This window comes from Dendronephthya gigantea, unplaced genomic scaffold (genome assembly GCF_004324835.1).
Source record: "Dendronephthya gigantea isolate DGI-Jeju-01 unplaced genomic scaffold, DenGig_1.0 000002F, whole genome shotgun sequence".
Classification (NCBI taxonomy): domain Eukaryota; kingdom Metazoa; phylum Cnidaria; class Anthozoa; order Malacalcyonacea; family Nephtheidae; genus Dendronephthya; species Dendronephthya gigantea.
The window spans coordinates 580,915-597,546 of record NW_021163012.1 but is presented as its reverse complement, the minus strand read 5'-3'; the positions used below and the strand labels follow the sequence as shown (position 1 = coordinate 597,546).

Here is a 16,632-nt window from a genome sequence, read left to right as displayed (position 1 = left end):
TGTCTATTTTTTATTTAGGTAAACAAAGAGATGTCTTGTTGTGTTTATGGGTTTTTCTTTGAGGAGATCCTGCCTGTGAAATGGATCGGAGTAACTTGTAGTGTTTACTTTATACTAGGTAATAGACTATTTTTCTCAGCATGGAATATTATGAAGAAACAGAAGCAAGGCTTTCATTGAGAAACAGTTTTGATTTTTGAAATACGCATGCATGTTAACACTGGCAATTGTGAGATGTCGAATGCAGTTAATGCGCTTAAATTGGATTAGGAATCAACCATTAGCGCGGAGTGAGGATTAGAGTGGTTTGTCGCCATGTTTGAACAGTCGTTGATGAGTTACGTATGGCAAAGTTGTTCTCGTTTAAAGTGCAGGCAAAATTGAGACAAACTAATCACAAACGGAATGCATCGGTGGCATCAAAGACGAACACGGAAAACATCAAACGTGATCTTGTGAAAACATTCTTAAGCGATGGTGTACATAAAAGGCAAGCACACTGAAGGATCATTCAGTCTTTGAAGTGCAGAAATCTCGGTTCACGCTCTCCGAGGCACCTTTGCAACTGAAATATTGCTGTGGAGTGAAGAAGATTCCCTCTAGTTGTCGACGCAATGGATTTTGTAAGTTTTTCTTCATCATTTTTATTGTTGCTCACTAAACCTGAACAAACTGTGCAAACATATGTAGTGGTCAGAATATACACAGGCTTTTTTATGCCCGTAATTTCTTATTCAATTAATTTCAAACTTATACTTCTGTTTCGGTGTTGGTGGTGTAGGATTTTTAACGTTGACAAGGCTTTAAATTCGACAGTGCATGTATAATTTGGTTTCTATCGTTTTCGAGAAGAGCTCGTTTTTGGTAGATTCGTAAACATGTTCATAACGTTGATTTTTAGTTGAGCGCAAAGCTGTGTGAGAGCTCTTGACGTTCAAATGAATACTCTGATTATAGTAATTCCATTATATACTAAGTTTCGCTGTGTTTTGCAAGCAATTATGGACATGTATGTTTCTCAACCTGCAAGAAACTTTTGATTTATGTTTGAGCGAAACCTATTTTTCCAAAAACACATGTGTTAGCTCAAAGACTTCATGACGATTGTAAGTGGTTTCGCGCGGCGCCCCTTCGAACTTCACAATATAACACATATTCACTTTAGTGCTAATATCAGACGGATTTGAAATTAACACATGTGTCAACACACAACGGGTATCACTTAAATACGGCAAATAATACTTACGCCAGTTCATCTATTGTGTATCTTACTACGAAATTTTCAACTAATAACAATGATGATTAAAGGTCGGTAAAATGTTCTTAATTGAAAGGAAATCTATTTCGGTTTCAATTGATAAAAAAAGTTTGGTCATTTTAAACTTGGCGACTTTTATATTTTGGTTACTCCGGCGCTCGCTCATTATGCTAATTACTAAGGACATTTGCGTAGGTACATTCCTGCATACCAAAGAATGGTTGCTCTTTTATATTTCTGCCAACTCATTTTTTTAAAATTCCTTTTGTGTTAAGATTTCTTTCGGTTTAATATTGTTGGATAAAAAACTTTAATTTTTTCAAATCTTTGGTTTTCTACGTAATAAAATATTGGCAAGGGAACTGTCATTTTGTCTGCAAATTTATCAATTCTGTGGCAATGTGGCGTGCTTTGAATACAAGTAGAAAATGAAAAAATTTTAATGCTTTCTCCGTTCAAAATATTGCGTCAATACGCTGCACTGTGGGACACAGGAATAATTCATCTTTCTTAACCCTATTTCATCAGCCGTGAAAAATGTTATTGATGTAGTAAAAAATAACATGTTTGTTCATAGTGTTTATGTTATTTGTTAGTTAAATCAATTCAATCAGTAAATCCTCGCGGCTGAATTTAGTTAGAACTGCTGTGGTAGAAAGCACACACACGTAACGCCCACAGACGTCAGTGAAATATCATAGTTTGTCCACGATAAACAGTCTGGCACACAATGGTCACTGGGCACTAGCAAACATTTACTTTATTACGATTTTCCGGGGTACTGCTATGGTTACTGCGTATTTAAAACCATAATTTTGGACTTTCTAGTTCCATTATTTACTCTGATTGTATTTTGCGAAGCCACCCATGGATAATTTTATTTAACCGATATTTTATGAATATTCTCTATGTTGACAGTTTGTGTCAAGGGAACCGCAAAGCTCAGCAACAGTTTAATCATTGAACAGCATGAAAAAAGGGTGATTTATCGGTTATACGTTGGAGCGTTTTATGCTAATTAGACGTCGCGTGTTTGCGCTAGAAAATAATCGGATTTATTGGAATTTTTGAGACGAAGTTTATGATTATGTATCCCGTCCTTAGTTGAAACGTTCTTCCTGTATATGGTGACTTTGACCTTCTAGTGAAATTCTGTTTACCAGACAACTCATAAACGTTAACAAAATAAATGCGTAATTTAGTTTGGCAACAGAACTCGCACCGCATTTATCTTGGGTATTTCTCGCTACTTTGATGTGTAAACATTGATTTTCATAATCGTGGTGAGTCAATATTGACTTGGTTTTAGTATGAAGCTATTAAGGTCATTCTTTGGTTAATTGGGTCAACCTGCCGCCCGCGCTTATCTCCCAGACTTGCCGCACTTGTTTTGAGCTAGTAAAACCTGAATCGATCATCCTATAAACCTTACGGTTTGCGACTCTTCCATAACTGTCGCAATCCTTCATCCTCGGTCAACACTCCAGCGATAGCTTCATTTCTATGGTCCATTTTTTTATCCAGCTCTTCATTCGTCAATCGCTATACACAAAGTGGGAGCACGCGTCTTTTCTCTTTCTTTGGTATTTAGGATAATTATCCTCATTAAGTTAGCATTGTTTTCGTATGCCGCTAATTACATCTACAAACAGATTTTGCCGTCAAGCGGCAAGAGGTCGTTATGACGAGAGACGCACGCTTTACGTTTAAGCTAGAGGAAGCTTTCAGCTGCTGGTAGTTTAGTTCAACCTTTGCCGACTGCGGAGCTTCCCTGTGTAGGATCGTCAATTTTTGAATTTGCGAAGCATCTTCATCAAGTAGCAACGTCTCAGTTTAACTTAACGTGCTAACTCTTTCATCTCGTGGGCGGCTCAAGGAAAGATTCAGACGCGAGGGTGTTATTATTTTTGAGTATCTTGCTTGTCCAGCGTGTTGGTGTCCTGCATTTTTGTTCCATCTTAAAATGTCATCAGGAAAGGTTTGTTGCATCCTATAGTTCATCCTCTGAAATGTATGTATGCTTTTTATTCCTTCTGATACGTAAAAATCCATCTTCAAGAAGATTTTCTTCACCGCGGGTCCAGGGTTTAAACCGCACTCGCACAGCTTGTCCACCCGACTAGTCAATCAAAGCTACCACAACTTGAGTGGCCGGTTTAAAATTTTCATAATTTCGCTTCCTTTGAAAGTCTGTTCTTTACATATAGATCTCTGTTAGAAGAGTTTTTCTAGCTCTACTTTTATCATGAATAATTAATTTTACGATCATTTCGCGATGGTTTGTCGGGCCACAGCTGTTGAGTTTTGACTAGCAGTTCGTGCAATGGTGCTTTGCGGTCTAAAAATATACACTTAGCTTTGTCTAGTGGTACCTTTCTCCTGCTCTCTATAAGCAATACTTCTTGAAAGCACTATTTTCCTTCTTTACCCAAACTGTTTCGGTCCGGAAATTATCAAAGTATTTTCGACCGGTGGTGATAAGACGGGATCCTTTGTGGGTATTCGCGAGTTACGACTATTTACACAATTACCATCAAAGAGATAGCGGTCACACTGTTTACTGATAAGCGGTAGAACCAGAGAAATGGTGTTATCACTGGCGCGCAAGTAAACCTATGTAGTAATATTTGCATAATCTAGCATTCAGCTATTCACGTTGAAAACATGTACTAATTTTTGACGATCTTGCCCTGCGTAATTCGTGCAAACGTTATCGCTCAAACACCTTTCTCATGCGTTTTTTTTATTTCTTTTCAGACGTCATATTTTGCTCTGTTTCTGATCATCATCTTATACGTGACCGCCGCTCCGTTTCCAAGCAATGGTCCAGCAAGAAAAATTCAAATGTTACAATATAGAGTGAAATATTTAACTCGGGAATTACTGAAGTGTCAGGAGGAGGACAAACTGGATTTACATCTGCGCTCCTTTCAAAATAGACAAATTACTTGTAATGATGGAACAACGGCTGGGTAAGGATGATCAAATTACCGAAATGAGTTGTTTCGCAAGATACGCTGGGTACTTACATTACGATCTCTTTCAGATATTACATCAAGAGATCGTATGAGAGTAACAAGTGGATTATATATCTGGAAGGTTTGGAAGATTGCTGAAAAAATTTTTTGCTAAATGCTTTTGTATTGCTACAAATAAAATGTTTCAATCAATTTCGTATCATTAAGGTGGCTGGTATTGCTTCAATGATGCATCCTGCACGCAACGTATGAATGTGCCGGATAGAAAGAGTTTGACTTCATCCAGAGACTGGTTGTCAAAGAGAAGAGGTGAGCATGGATTTGTTTTACTTGTGAAATACTACGAGGATTCTTATCATATTTTCTGTTCAGGCTTCGGAATTTTGTCCCCAATTGCCATGGAGAATCCAACCTGGTATAACGCTAATCATGTGTAAGTTTTAATTGCTTACTTTTTTTATTGATTCTAATGTTTTGATCCCCACTGATCATTTCATTCATTCATCTCTATTGATCATATGATGTATTAATCGATCGTATGATGTCAGTATTGATTGTTCAAATAATATATTGATTGTTCATATGATGTATTGATTGTTCATATGATAGATTGATTGTTCATATGATGTATTGATGTATTGATTATCCGTCTTCCTATGATGTATTGATTGTCTATCGATGATATGATGTAATAATTATCTATCGGTTATATGATGTTCAGATTGATTCCATATTGCTCGAGCGATGCGTGGAGTGGAAATGTATCTCGTCAAGAATCAGGAGGTTCGTTGCGTCGTAAAAGATTCTGTGAAGGCGAAATCTTCAAACAATATTTTTCATCTTTAATCTTAACTTCATAGGAAAATTTTCTTTCATGGGATACAGAATCATCAACGAGGTTATTAAGGAGCTTTTGCCTCAAGGCTTGCTAGAAGCCAAGCATTTACTACTAGCTGGAAGCAGGTAAATATTATTCATAACTTCAGCAAAGATGCTTCGGGAACGATTGACCGGAATAAACGGTCAGTGTCTGACCATCAGACAAATGTTCGTTAAACGCGCTTCAGCTGTGTCTTCCGCTCAAAATGTCTTCTCAGCCAGAAATATTGTTTCCTAACAGTGTTTCCCAAATCTTGGTAATTAAGGAAACATTGTTTTGTAACACAAAATGCGGCGAATGAAAAGAAATTGTTTGTTTTCTGTGTAGTTTATGTTCTGGCTAACCAGTAGTTGTTCATTGATATTATCAGCTTTCATCTGAGCCATATATTGTAAAAACTTTCATATTTAATGTTTTTCTTTGTCACCTAGTGTTGGTGGGATTGGTGTGATAATGAGCATTGATCGTGTAGCTCAAATGCTGTCTGCCGCTGGATCTTCGTGCAAGGTTCGTGGTATCTCAGACTCTGGTTGGTATCTCGAAAAAATTCCAGATTTGAAGAAATGTAAAAATGACCCAAGGAGTTGCAATAAGCCTTCACAGGCAATCAGAAAAGGAATGAGGTAGATCATTGTCCGAAACTTGTCTTATCTCTTTTGATCCAATCCTGAATTTGTATTCAAAGATCAAAGAGTTCACTCTCACCTTTGCTTTGTTCCAGGTACTGGAATGGTGTCGTTCCAAGTGCATGCAGAGAAGAGTTTAAAACCGAACCATGGCGATGCTATTTCGGTCACAATGTTTACCGAACTCTAAGAAGTAAGTACTGAGTCAGATTGAAATACGACAAATTTATAATCTTTGCTCGGCGTCAAGTATTTTTAGTTGAAGATTATCGTTTCATCTTTTTCTTCCAGGCCCGCTATTCATTTTCCAATGGCAATATGACCTGACACAAGTCATAGTTAACAACCCGACAACCCATCACGAACAAAGTTTTGGACAAGAATTGATAAGGAAACTTATGATGTTAGCCTCCGACATGAAAACATCGATGAGGAATAATCGTTTAAAGTAAATATAACTTATTTTAACATTCTAGCTTATTGTATCTCTTCATTTCCAGTGATCAATTTTGTTTTGAAAAGTGAAAATTTACACGCCAGTCTCATCTCTCTTTGATTGTGATTTTGTAGTGCGGTGTTTCTCCCGGCGTGCATGGCACACTCAACACTTACCAACAGGTAAATTATCTTCACTCTCTTCTTCAAACTCCAAAGTTACTTCAGTAGATTACCCTCCCCCCCGAGACTCACTAACTGCTATTTCATTGCTCATTATAATTTTCACTTCAGCGACTGGCTGTCAGTGAAAGTGAAAGGATACACTCTCAATCGCGCTATAAACTGCTGGATTAGTAAGGATGATCTCAAGAATACAACACCTTCACCTAACCTGGCTTCTGCTCACTGCAAGTCCGCGTTAATCGACGATTGCTCGCAACCTCTATGCAATTCTCTCTGCCCTGCCCCCCGGAATCCGTTCACTGGCGAATTGTTAGCAACTCCAACCAACAGCACAATCACACCCTCACCCTCACTTGGACTGGCGGGAATGCAAAATGATCAGAATCCGAGACAAAATAATGGGTAGAGACTTAAAGACAAGGAAACAGATGTATAAAGTTTTATTACCGCATTATAACAATATTTACATCTTTTATCAAGATGGCGTAGAGTAGATTATATATATACAAAGTCTTAGTGGAAATTCGCTAAAGTTTTATGAATTTTGCTGTGAAGTAATGATTGGGATTGAAGAGGATTACCATTGCAGCTTGCATTGTTAAATCATTAAACTTTCCGAGCAAAAAGTGTAATCAAAATATCCTAAAGAGATAAAGAAATTAGAGTTAATATATGGAAATAAAATATTAGGATTACGTATACTGTAAAAGTCAGGTTCATTTGGGAGTGGCGCATTTGAAAAAAATGAATGATGATTGTCAGAGATGCATCGCATGGGAGAAATGGAATAACATGGAGTCGTGGACATAGGTATCATTTTTCTGGGGCTTTCAACTTCTCAAGTACTTTAATATAAACAAAGAAAGTGTAAATATACAGTTTTTATATAACAAGATTATTTATATATATCTATATGTGTTGACTCGTGATTTATTTGGTTAGTTTTATGCAGAATGTAGGCATTACGGGGTTAAAGATTGGCGCGTGTCATCCTCGCGCAATTTACGAACGAGGATCGTAAATGTCCGTTGACTTATCGGAATTCCGACGAATCCAATTTCGCGGCGCGCGTAGTTTGAACAAGAAGACAAAATGTCTGCGGAAAATAAAATCGCATATATCCATTCAGACTTGTTTCTAACTTACTGCAACAAGCTGCCGAAAGTAAAACAACGGGTAAGCATTGTGTAAAGATATATCTTGCATTATCGCTCTTTGAAGTGACAAGTGAATGCGTCAGCTAATGCGTTTGTAATATGAAAGACCATTGAAGTATTCGGTCCAACGTCTATTACACCATGTGCTTGTTATTTTATTTATGTTGCCAGAAAGCAAGAGGCGGTATTTATATATTTAAATTGTTTCTCTGTAGGCTAGCATTGTTCACAGCCTGATAGAGGCCTATGGCCTGCTCAAACTAGAAAATATAAGGTAATTTAAAGAGCTATTATTATATATATTGCCATACATAATCTTTGCAAATTATTAGCATTCTACTACCCCCCTCTACTTAGGAGGGTGTGCACCCCTTGCTCCCCCTGGTAAATCCATCTCTGGTTCTATCTTAATTTCTATGGTTCTTGTCCTAATTGCACTACATTGAATGATGGCTGTTCTTTAATTTCAAGCATTGTTGAGCCTGAGGCAGCCACTGTTCATGACTTGACGAGGTTTCATTCGAAAGACTATGTGACATGTCTCCAGAAAGCATCAGAATGCTGTGACGATTCAGAGATGGAAGATGATTTTGAAGCATATGGGATTGGTATGTTGGATTATAAATATACTGTGGGGATAAATATACTTTTGGACTTAATTTTCACAATATTGGTGGGTTTCATGAAGGGAGGTTGGCATTGAACTGCTCTATCACATATGATAAAATGATGTATATCTTGACTAGGCTTTGATTGTCCAAGTTTTGAAGACTTCTACGATTGTCTCAGCAACATAGCTGGTGGAACTCTAAAAGCTGCTCAGTGTTTGAACAATAAATCACATTCCATTGCAATTAATTGGGCTGGTGGATGGCACCATGCGCATAGGTAAAAGACTTTGACATAGTAGATCTGCAGACAACAGACACATTACTATTTATTGGAGCAACTGTTTTTACAGACAGCATTAAATAACTTATATAATTTTCAGAGATGAAGCAGCTGGATTTTGCTATGTCAATGATATTGTACTGGGAATACTTAAGTTGAAGGAAAGATTTCCTAAAGTTTTATACATTGATTTGGACTTGCATCATGGTGATGGTATGTAATTGTGTTAAAATATTATTGTACTTCACTCTCAATCAATTATGATGTTAAAATATATTAAATTTGGCAGGTGTTCAAGAAGCATTTTTCCATACACCATCTGTTTTTACATTATCATTTCATAAATATGCTGCTGGATTCTTCCCAGGTAGAAATTAATGCTCTAAATTACATTCTAATTGTTTCAATTCCAGGCTAAATTAGAACTAATTTTGTTTCTAATTTACAGGCACTGGATCATGTTTTGAGGTTGGAGAGGGGAAAGGAAAACATCACACACTCAATATCCCTTTACTGGATGGAATAAATGATAAACTCTTTGCTGAAATAGTAAAATTGTAAGTATTAGAGCTAGGTAGCCATGGTTGTTTTTTGGACTATATGTTTTACTCAATTTTAAAGAAAGTTGATTGTTCAGACCATAGTACTTCAATGCATATTATGATTTTCATTCCAGGGTGGTTAAAGATGTCAACAGTTATTTCCAACCAGATGCAATTGTTTGTCAGTGTGGTGTTGATGGTCTGGCTGGTGATCCAATGAATTCCTTTAATCTCACACAGTATGGGTTAGCTGCTTGTGTTCACTATATTTCATCACTTCAGAGGCCACTTCTGTTGCTAGGTGGAGGTAAGAGAGATGGAATTAATAGTACATTGTTTCCTGATTTTAACCAAAGTAGATGAATTTAGTACAGAAGTTAGTACAGCAGTTATATAGTTTACTTGCATTCTGTCCAGAACAAATTTTTTTTATTCAAAACTAGGTGGCTATAACTTTCCAAATGCAGCCCGATGTTGGACATATATAACAGCAATGCTTCTCAACAGAAAACTTCCCAGCAACATACCTGAACACGAGGTGCATGGATACATTAAACTTACCTTATCTAAGATGTTTTACCTTCCATTCCATTACTACAGCTAGCAAACATTGTTGATAAATACCAGGATATCATTCTTCTGAAATTTTCAGTTCTTCCTGAAATATGGACCAGATTACAGCCTGGAAATTGCACCTCATGATTTCAGACCAAACAAGAATTCAGGTCGTTACATAAAGGGGGTGTTGTCTGTTTTTAAAGGTATGTTTTAAATGTTTGGATTTCTTGTTTATTCTTGTCATATATTTGAACTTTTCATATATTTGAAAAGCTACTTTTTCTTTGTGAAATATATGAATAAAGAGTTTCATTTCCATATTGGTATGTAGGTAATCTTGAAAAAATGGCAGATGTCTGGAATAGCAAGTAGGCACAAAACAATGTTGTATATAGTAAGTTATTTAAAGTTGTTGGCCAACACTCAGGTATGACTGCACAATGTATAGCTGTTTATATGTACATAGTGTTAAATTCAAGCTAAGTACTTTGGCATTTAAGTCGGTTTTACTGGGTGAGAACTGTATATACAGACATAATTAGCAGGAAGAATTGCATATTCGTATACTCAGTTCTGTCCAGCAGATTTCTTTTAAATGTGCAACACTTACAATTAAAAAAGAAATCCATTTGGCAGAATAAATATATGAGTATCATATCTCCTGAATTATAGCATCTGGGTATATGCCCCTGGAGAGGCTTAATATTGGCTGATACCAGACAGTGTCATTAATGAAAAAACATCCATTCTTGTTGCGATTGAGATTTAAAAAATAATTAGTTTACATAATTTATGTTAATGAATAAATAAGTTATAAACTAAATAGAGTATCATAGAATATTTAAATCCAGGTATTAATTTAAATTATGAGATACATAATTGCTTTGCTGGTTTCCAATGATCTAACTCATTCACTTCATTAATTTCCCTTGCTTTTTCCTTTTTTCTTTCTTTCACGTGAAAGGGAATTCTTTGAGAAAGACATGTATGTTTTAGAGTTGAATGATCTAAATATTTTTTAAAACAAAATCAGACACATTCTTAAGTTTGAACTTACCTAGGTTTTAATGGTAGTTTCACCAAAGGAATAAATGTATCTGGAACAGTTTTCATAGCGCTAAGGAAAATTATCACATTAATAATTTATAGTTCAATATTTGAGAAGTTAACCAACAATAACATACCCAAAACTAGGTAATGGTAATGTGCTTCCGTGATGGTGAAATTGTAACGCATACTCTGGCACATGGTAGCTCTTGTCCCCTGGTGCTCTTTCGGCCACACCATTTCTGCAATCCCAAGCTGAAATAGATTCATATTTCTATGAATTAAGTACATGAGGTGCCTTCTCCACCAATCTTGTTATGCAAAGTCAAGATTTCAGAAACAACTTAAGAATCCTGCAGTTGCAACTGCATTGGTTGTCATAATAATTTCACAAAAATACCTTTTTTCTTCTGGCCCATGCTTTTCTCCAAAGTCAATTCCCAAACTCTGGTACAATCTTGTGCATCATCATATTCTACAGCAACTGAATGTGTCCTAAATTCTCGTTTTGGTGTTGTCTGTTCAACTATGTACAAATTTAGATAATGTGTTTAAATGAGCCATCTGGTTCTTTCTCAAAACACTTAGGATTTTTTTTAAACTTTTTAAGTGTACAAGCTCCTAAAAGAGCTGTTTTTAGTAACTAATCAAGTGCATAATCTCTGTGTGAGATACCTTGTGATGCGTTGGATATTTCAAGTTTCTTTTTCTTCTGTATCTTTGTGATCTGTTGAACTGGCTGTGGACATCTTATACTTGAAAACCAATCCAAACCATTTCCACCCCTATGGGTTAATTGACGATGTCAAATTGAGACTACATTCATTAACATATAGCTTGGAACAAAGTTTAAAACCTACTTGGATGAATGTTCTTGACAGTTGGGATAGTCTAAAGCATTTCTAACATGTGGTCTCCAGTTGGGTTCTCCAATTGACTTGCTTCCAAATTCATTCTCAAAATATGCTCTTTGGAATGGTTGCTCCAAATCACATTCACTCCTATGTTTTGGGAGCATCAAGATCTAACGTAGAGTGTCATTCATACAAGATTTCATTGGAGATCATTCAATGCTACACGTTAAACCAATTACAGTATTAAATAAAATATTTCATTAATTCCTGAAGTGCTAAATGATAGTTTTGACCATAGCAATTTTGCGTCCTTAGCAACGCCAATGGTTTCCTAATCTCGCTTGAAATATTCATTTGCTAATTGCAAAGCTGTCGCTTGAATATCGAAGCACGTTTGAATAATATACTAACCTTCTTTGTTCCAATTGTCTCGCACAACAGGGATTCGATTCCTCTTTCCGCACGTGCAATTCTTTAAGAAGCAACCTCGTGGCTTAGAACGCCGAACTCTTTTTCTTTTAATGTTACCATAGAGACACTCGTGATAACGGGAAGTGCGAAATAATGACAGATCATAGTGTTTTGTATAACTATCATCAACACTGCTTAAGTCGGTCATTTTAGCTTTGACGGCAGGAATGGCTCCACATTTCATAATCATTTAAACGCCACTCGGGAATGTTCGTTGCAAATCACGATGAATCATTTATACTCGAACATTTTGTGTGATCTGCGTCACTTCAAGTAAGTACAATAACTTTTTAGTCCTTTCAAAAGTTTAAAATTTAATTGCAATATTTTTTGTTTGTAAACATTGAATGAAAATTAGAATATTATTTGCTACAATTTTGCAACATTTTTGCTTTCGTCATTGCTTGTCAATTCCATTTGTGGTTTTGTTTTGCATGCGCACGCATCGTCAACAAACAAGTCATTTCCCCGGAGGGAAATTAGGGGGTCTTTAAACATTATAAATCACATTGAAATTTCCGTTTCATACAGCTTACGTGTCGTCGTATGGCTTTTAAATATTTTGTTTTTCGTTTATTGTGTAACCTCTGATGTATTTCGTTCAGGAACACACGAGGGGAGATGGCAGAAGCTGGGCCTTCGCATGGCTTGACATCAAAACGTAAATCAACGACAATAAATGGTGAATCGAGTCGGGCAAAATTACCGCGAAGAGACTGCAGTATAAAAAGATGTTCTTTGAAACGTGCTGGATATTTTCTGCTCGGACCAAGGCTCGGTAATTCACCTGTCCGCAGTATAGTACAATGTTTAGCAAAACGCGACGGAACTGATGACTTTTACTGTTTGAAAATGTTAACAATTGAAGACCCAGGCCGAGAAACGCAAGATGATAAGCAGGGAAAGATGTTGCTTCATACAGAATACTCGTTGCTCTCTCTTCTCCATAATCAAGATGGTGTGATTCATCATCATGGATTATTTCAAGATGAATTCACAGAGGAGCTGTGTGATCGGGATTCAAACGGTGTTAGAACTGGGAGAGTTAGAAAACGAGTGTGTCTGATTCTTGATTGTTTGTGTCCTCATGAATTCAGCGACGATACAGCGGATTTGATTAATTTACAACATTATGTGATCAGAGAGAAAAAGCTAAACGAGAAGGAAGCCATCTTAATATTTTCAGACATTGTGCGTGTTGTCGAGAGCTTACATTCGGTTAGTACATAAAAAAATATGAAATCTCGCATTCCTAAAAAAATTGAAGAGATTATGCACTATTGTTCCCATGTATTGTGTAAGCTTGATTAATTAACTTTACTTCGAAAAAATAGAGAACTGATCTTCTAGATTAGCTTGATTTATACAACCAGTTAATCTGTCTCGGTGAACTTTGTCAAAGAAGATTCTCATTCAGTGCATGTCAGCACCCACCTCCCAAACCACTCCCCCCTCCATTAGACACAGATATTGGGCCAGACCTTTCATGGGGTGTTTATACTCACAGTTTCAATATATTTTAAATTTTTTTTCTCTAGAAAAATATTGTACACAGAGACTTGAAATTGGGCAATATTGTGTTAAATAGAAGGTAGGTATGCATCATGCAATGTTTATCTCAACCATCTATGGACTTGAATGCCTATATTTGTGTATGTTTCGTTAGTTTTAGCCAAAATTATGATGCATTCAATTCATTCATGCTGAAACAATGCATGGAGGCCTTTCCTCAATTGATTTTTCTCCTCTCGAAAAAAGCATTGCTATCTTCTTTATCTTGTGAATTTATCTCATCCATTTCATTCCTTTTCATGCAGCACTAAAAAAATCACAATTACAAACTTTTGTTTGGGAAAACATCTCATTCGAGAAGATGATTTGTTAAAAGATCAAAGAGGAAGCCCAGCCTACATCAGCCCTGATGTTTTGAGTGGTAAGAAATTATTTGCAATGGACTTGTCAAATACAATCTAGCTATACTTTATTTAAAAATATTCGTTATTGAACTAACAAACATTTTCAAATTCAGGAGCACCTTATTCTGGCAAGGCAAGCGATATGTGGGCACTTGGTGTGGTTTTGTACACCATGTTGTATGGTCAATTTCCATTTTATGATAGTGTACCACATGAACTTTTCAGAAAGATCAAGGCGGCCGAATTTACCATACCAAGGTACATTATATCCATGAAGTTAATGAGTTTAAGAATTAATCTTATAATATGATTACCTTCCAGTTTTTTAATCTTTGATTTAAGAAGTTTTGTGCATATTGTTTCAGTGATGGGCGTGTAACAAGCTCAACAACAAAACTCATCCAAACACTTCTGGTTTTGGATCCGAAGAAAAGACTGACTGCTTCACAAGTACTCACTGTTTTAGGTGAAACTATGAGAAAATGGTAAGATTTGCATCAAATTCATTAAAACTATTGGCTAAATCCTTGTAGTAGAACATTCAAATTGTTCTAGTTGTTTGAATATGGATTCATCCCTTGTTGTTCAATGATTCCCCCAGGTATCTCTCACGTACCATGCTATCCCCAGCACATGTTGTGCCAGATATTGATGACAACTCAGAGGAAGATGGAAATGATGAGAAAAAGAAGGAAGAAAGGAAAAAAGATTTTGAAAGAAAGCTGAATAATTTGGATGGTGATTTCATTAAAAGAGACAGAAGTTATTTTGTACCAAGGATTGGTAACCTACCCACTGTGAGAAGACTGGGCTATGATGCGAGGAAATTAACTCCAGCTGAACTGCTCACAAAACGACATTTGTTTTAATAGTGAGTATTTTAAACTGCATTCACACTGCGATTTGTCAGGCAATTTTAAATACACTTTAGGGCAATATTTGAAATATATCTGGCCAAATCAACATGAAATTATATACTCTCTAAATACCATTCAGCATGAGCCAAAATTGCCATGCCAAATCACTGTGTGAATGCAATTTTAACCCTTTTAGAGTTTGGTGGGGGGAAAGATGCTGGTTCATCAATCGTGTATTATTTAAGATTGCAGATTTTATAATTTAGTAATCTTTTAACTAAAACCTATGTCTTGTAGACGAATATCTTATGCCTCATATTGAGATAAGATTTTGAGTGTTATTTTTTTACTGGAGGGAAAGCGAGGTTAGGCATTGGTAACCAATAAGAATTGTCTTAACAATTATCCCTAATATTAGGGCTTTTTACAATGATACTGTGAAACATAGTTAAATTTTAGTTTGAGTAATGGAACACTGCTTTGAAAATCATTCATGTTTCCAGCGGTATTGTTGGAGTGATTCCTGGTCCCAGTCTTAGTTTTACTAAGTTTCCATCTATCGTTAATTCGCTACATGTGATTTCAAAGCAATGTTTCTAACTTACCACGTGGAAGCATTTTGTGAACATGTGCTATCATTATGTATCATAGATGACATATTACTAGGTAGACACCAGATGATTCGTGATGGTGTAATCCTGTACAAAGACACATATGTAATATATTTAACATAAATACAATGTAATAAATGATGTGTAGATACCCCATTTACAAACGCCATCAATCGACATCGCTGACGATGTGCAAGATTTTCATTGCTGTCGCGTTTTCTCCATTTCTTTGACGTCATTTTTACCATTGCAATTTTCCATATGGAAGCATTTAAGAATGAGAATCGTTTGAAAATCGTTTCACCTTTCGTGTGGAAAGATAAATACACAAATCGCCCAAAATAGAAGGCATTCCTGTTGAGTCACCCTGAGCTCCATCCCTCTTGGCATCTGGAAGGAATATCCTTATCTTCACTAGTGTGATCTTTACTGGTGGATAGCTCTATCAGTTCTAAACTCTTCTTCCTAGAGGTCCAGTAAGGATCTCTTATTGATCTAGTTATTGATCTACTTATTCCTGTTACCACAGGGGGACCTAAACTCGATTTCTTCTCAAATGTCTCGTCAAAAGGTTCATTCATTAATCTGCAGTAGTGTCCTAAGGACACCTGGAGTTTAATGAGATCAAATTGAAAAAACTCTTCTCTCGAATAACGTAAGTTTAAAATCCGTTGTTCCACCATTCTCTAACCTTGTGAATCTCTGTTGAGTACCTCGAAGTGTTGGCCTGTAGGACAGAACAGAAAACTGTTTTCTTCCTCTTAACTCTATTCGTAAACGTTTCCAGATGTCCAACAAAATTGCACGGGATTTCTTTGTATTTGGATCAGGAATATGATGATGTGCGTCGCAGCTGCTCGTTCTTTAAGTAGTTAACCAGCTTAAGTTTATTTGTTCCATGTTCGTATTTATTCAGTGTTCAAGCTTAATCCCTACGTCTTAAAAATATGCGCCTGATCCTAAAGATAGCCAAGATGGCGACCTTTTGTCCTCTTCCTAAGATTACCCTCTATGATATGTCTCTAATCCGTGACATTCAAACCTTAAAACAAACACCACACATACCACTAGCTACTCGTCGTGTTTTCATGAATAACAAGATTGCCTTTCTGCACATTTAAGTATTAATCAAAATTCATGCGCTCACTTGATATTTAAGTAGGGTCTCCACTAAGGATCCGTGTTACTACTTACTACCGGAGGAAACCTAAACTAAACTAACTTGTTATTAGTAGTTCCATCAGGGATAATCTGTTGTTGAATGGTGTGCCAGGAGTTTGGCTTGTTCTTGGAATCTAACATCTTTGCTCTTTACGCAAGGAATGCGCGGTTGAGATGCAGGAAAAGATTAGATTAATCTAGAAA

The 16,632-nt window shown here is 36.4% G+C and overlaps 4 protein-coding genes across 6 annotated transcripts; 3 read left to right on the top strand and 1 right to left on the bottom strand.

The window, feature by feature from the left end:
• The first annotated feature begins 30 nt into the window (after positions 1 to 30).
• Positions 31 to 7,275, top strand: LOC114534561 (palmitoleoyl-protein carboxylesterase NOTUM-like). Of its 2 annotated transcripts, XM_028556033.1 has the most exons (13): positions 31 to 118; positions 370 to 623; positions 4,016 to 4,230; positions 4,305 to 4,357; positions 4,444 to 4,545; positions 4,609 to 4,669; positions 4,958 to 5,019; positions 5,097 to 5,199; positions 5,548 to 5,739; positions 5,838 to 5,935; positions 6,034 to 6,190; positions 6,313 to 6,360; positions 6,472 to 7,275. In XM_028556033.1, the coding sequence occupies exons 2-13, from the start codon at positions 615 to 617 to the stop codon at positions 6,767 to 6,769; spliced, it is 1,398 nt and encodes a 465-aa protein (XP_028411834.1). In that variant the 5' UTR covers positions 31 to 118; positions 370 to 614; the 3' UTR covers positions 6,770 to 7,275. The 2 variants fall into 2 exon arrangements, with proteins under 2 accessions (XP_028411834.1, XP_028411827.1); XM_028556026.1 differs by lacking the exons at positions 31 to 118; positions 370 to 623 and adding an exon at positions 2,492 to 3,236.
• Positions 7,276 to 7,438: 163 nt separating this feature from the next.
• LOC114532395 (histone deacetylase 8-like) lies at positions 7,439 to 9,931 on the top strand. Its single transcript, XM_028553890.1, has 11 exons — positions 7,439 to 7,539; positions 7,736 to 7,794; positions 7,992 to 8,128; positions 8,267 to 8,408; positions 8,512 to 8,624; positions 8,701 to 8,778; positions 8,860 to 8,968; positions 9,088 to 9,260; positions 9,397 to 9,491; positions 9,606 to 9,714; positions 9,843 to 9,931. Exons 1-11 carry the CDS (start codon positions 7,456 to 7,458, stop codon positions 9,881 to 9,883), a joined length of 1,140 nt encoding a protein of 379 aa, XP_028409691.1. The 5' UTR covers positions 7,439 to 7,455; the 3' UTR covers positions 9,884 to 9,931.
• Positions 9,918 to 11,967, bottom strand: LOC114532419. Of its 2 annotated transcripts, none has more exons than XM_028553923.1 (7): positions 11,824 to 11,967; positions 11,419 to 11,631; positions 11,234 to 11,343; positions 10,959 to 11,084; positions 10,696 to 10,813; positions 10,569 to 10,628; positions 9,918 to 10,481 (listed from the first exon to the last, which is right to left on the bottom strand). In XM_028553923.1, exons 2-7 carry the CDS (start codon positions 11,574 to 11,576, stop codon positions 10,376 to 10,378), a joined length of 678 nt encoding a protein of 225 aa, XP_028409724.1. In that variant the 5' UTR covers positions 11,577 to 11,631; positions 11,824 to 11,967; the 3' UTR covers positions 9,918 to 10,375. The 2 variants fall into 2 exon arrangements, with proteins under 2 accessions (XP_028409724.1, XP_028409733.1); XM_028553932.1 differs by having other exon boundaries at positions 11,419 to 11,582.
• A 49-nt stretch (positions 11,968 to 12,016) lies between these two features.
• On the top strand, positions 12,017 to 15,392 carry LOC114532385 (serine/threonine-protein kinase 40-like). Its single transcript, XM_028553879.1, has 7 exons — positions 12,017 to 12,156; positions 12,489 to 13,101; positions 13,422 to 13,474; positions 13,701 to 13,816; positions 13,913 to 14,057; positions 14,165 to 14,284; positions 14,401 to 15,392. The coding sequence occupies exons 1-7, from the start codon at positions 12,110 to 12,112 to the stop codon at positions 14,666 to 14,668; spliced, it is 1,362 nt and encodes a 453-aa protein (XP_028409680.1). The 5' UTR covers positions 12,017 to 12,109; the 3' UTR covers positions 14,669 to 15,392.
• The last annotated feature ends 1,240 nt before the right edge of the window (positions 15,393 to 16,632 follow it).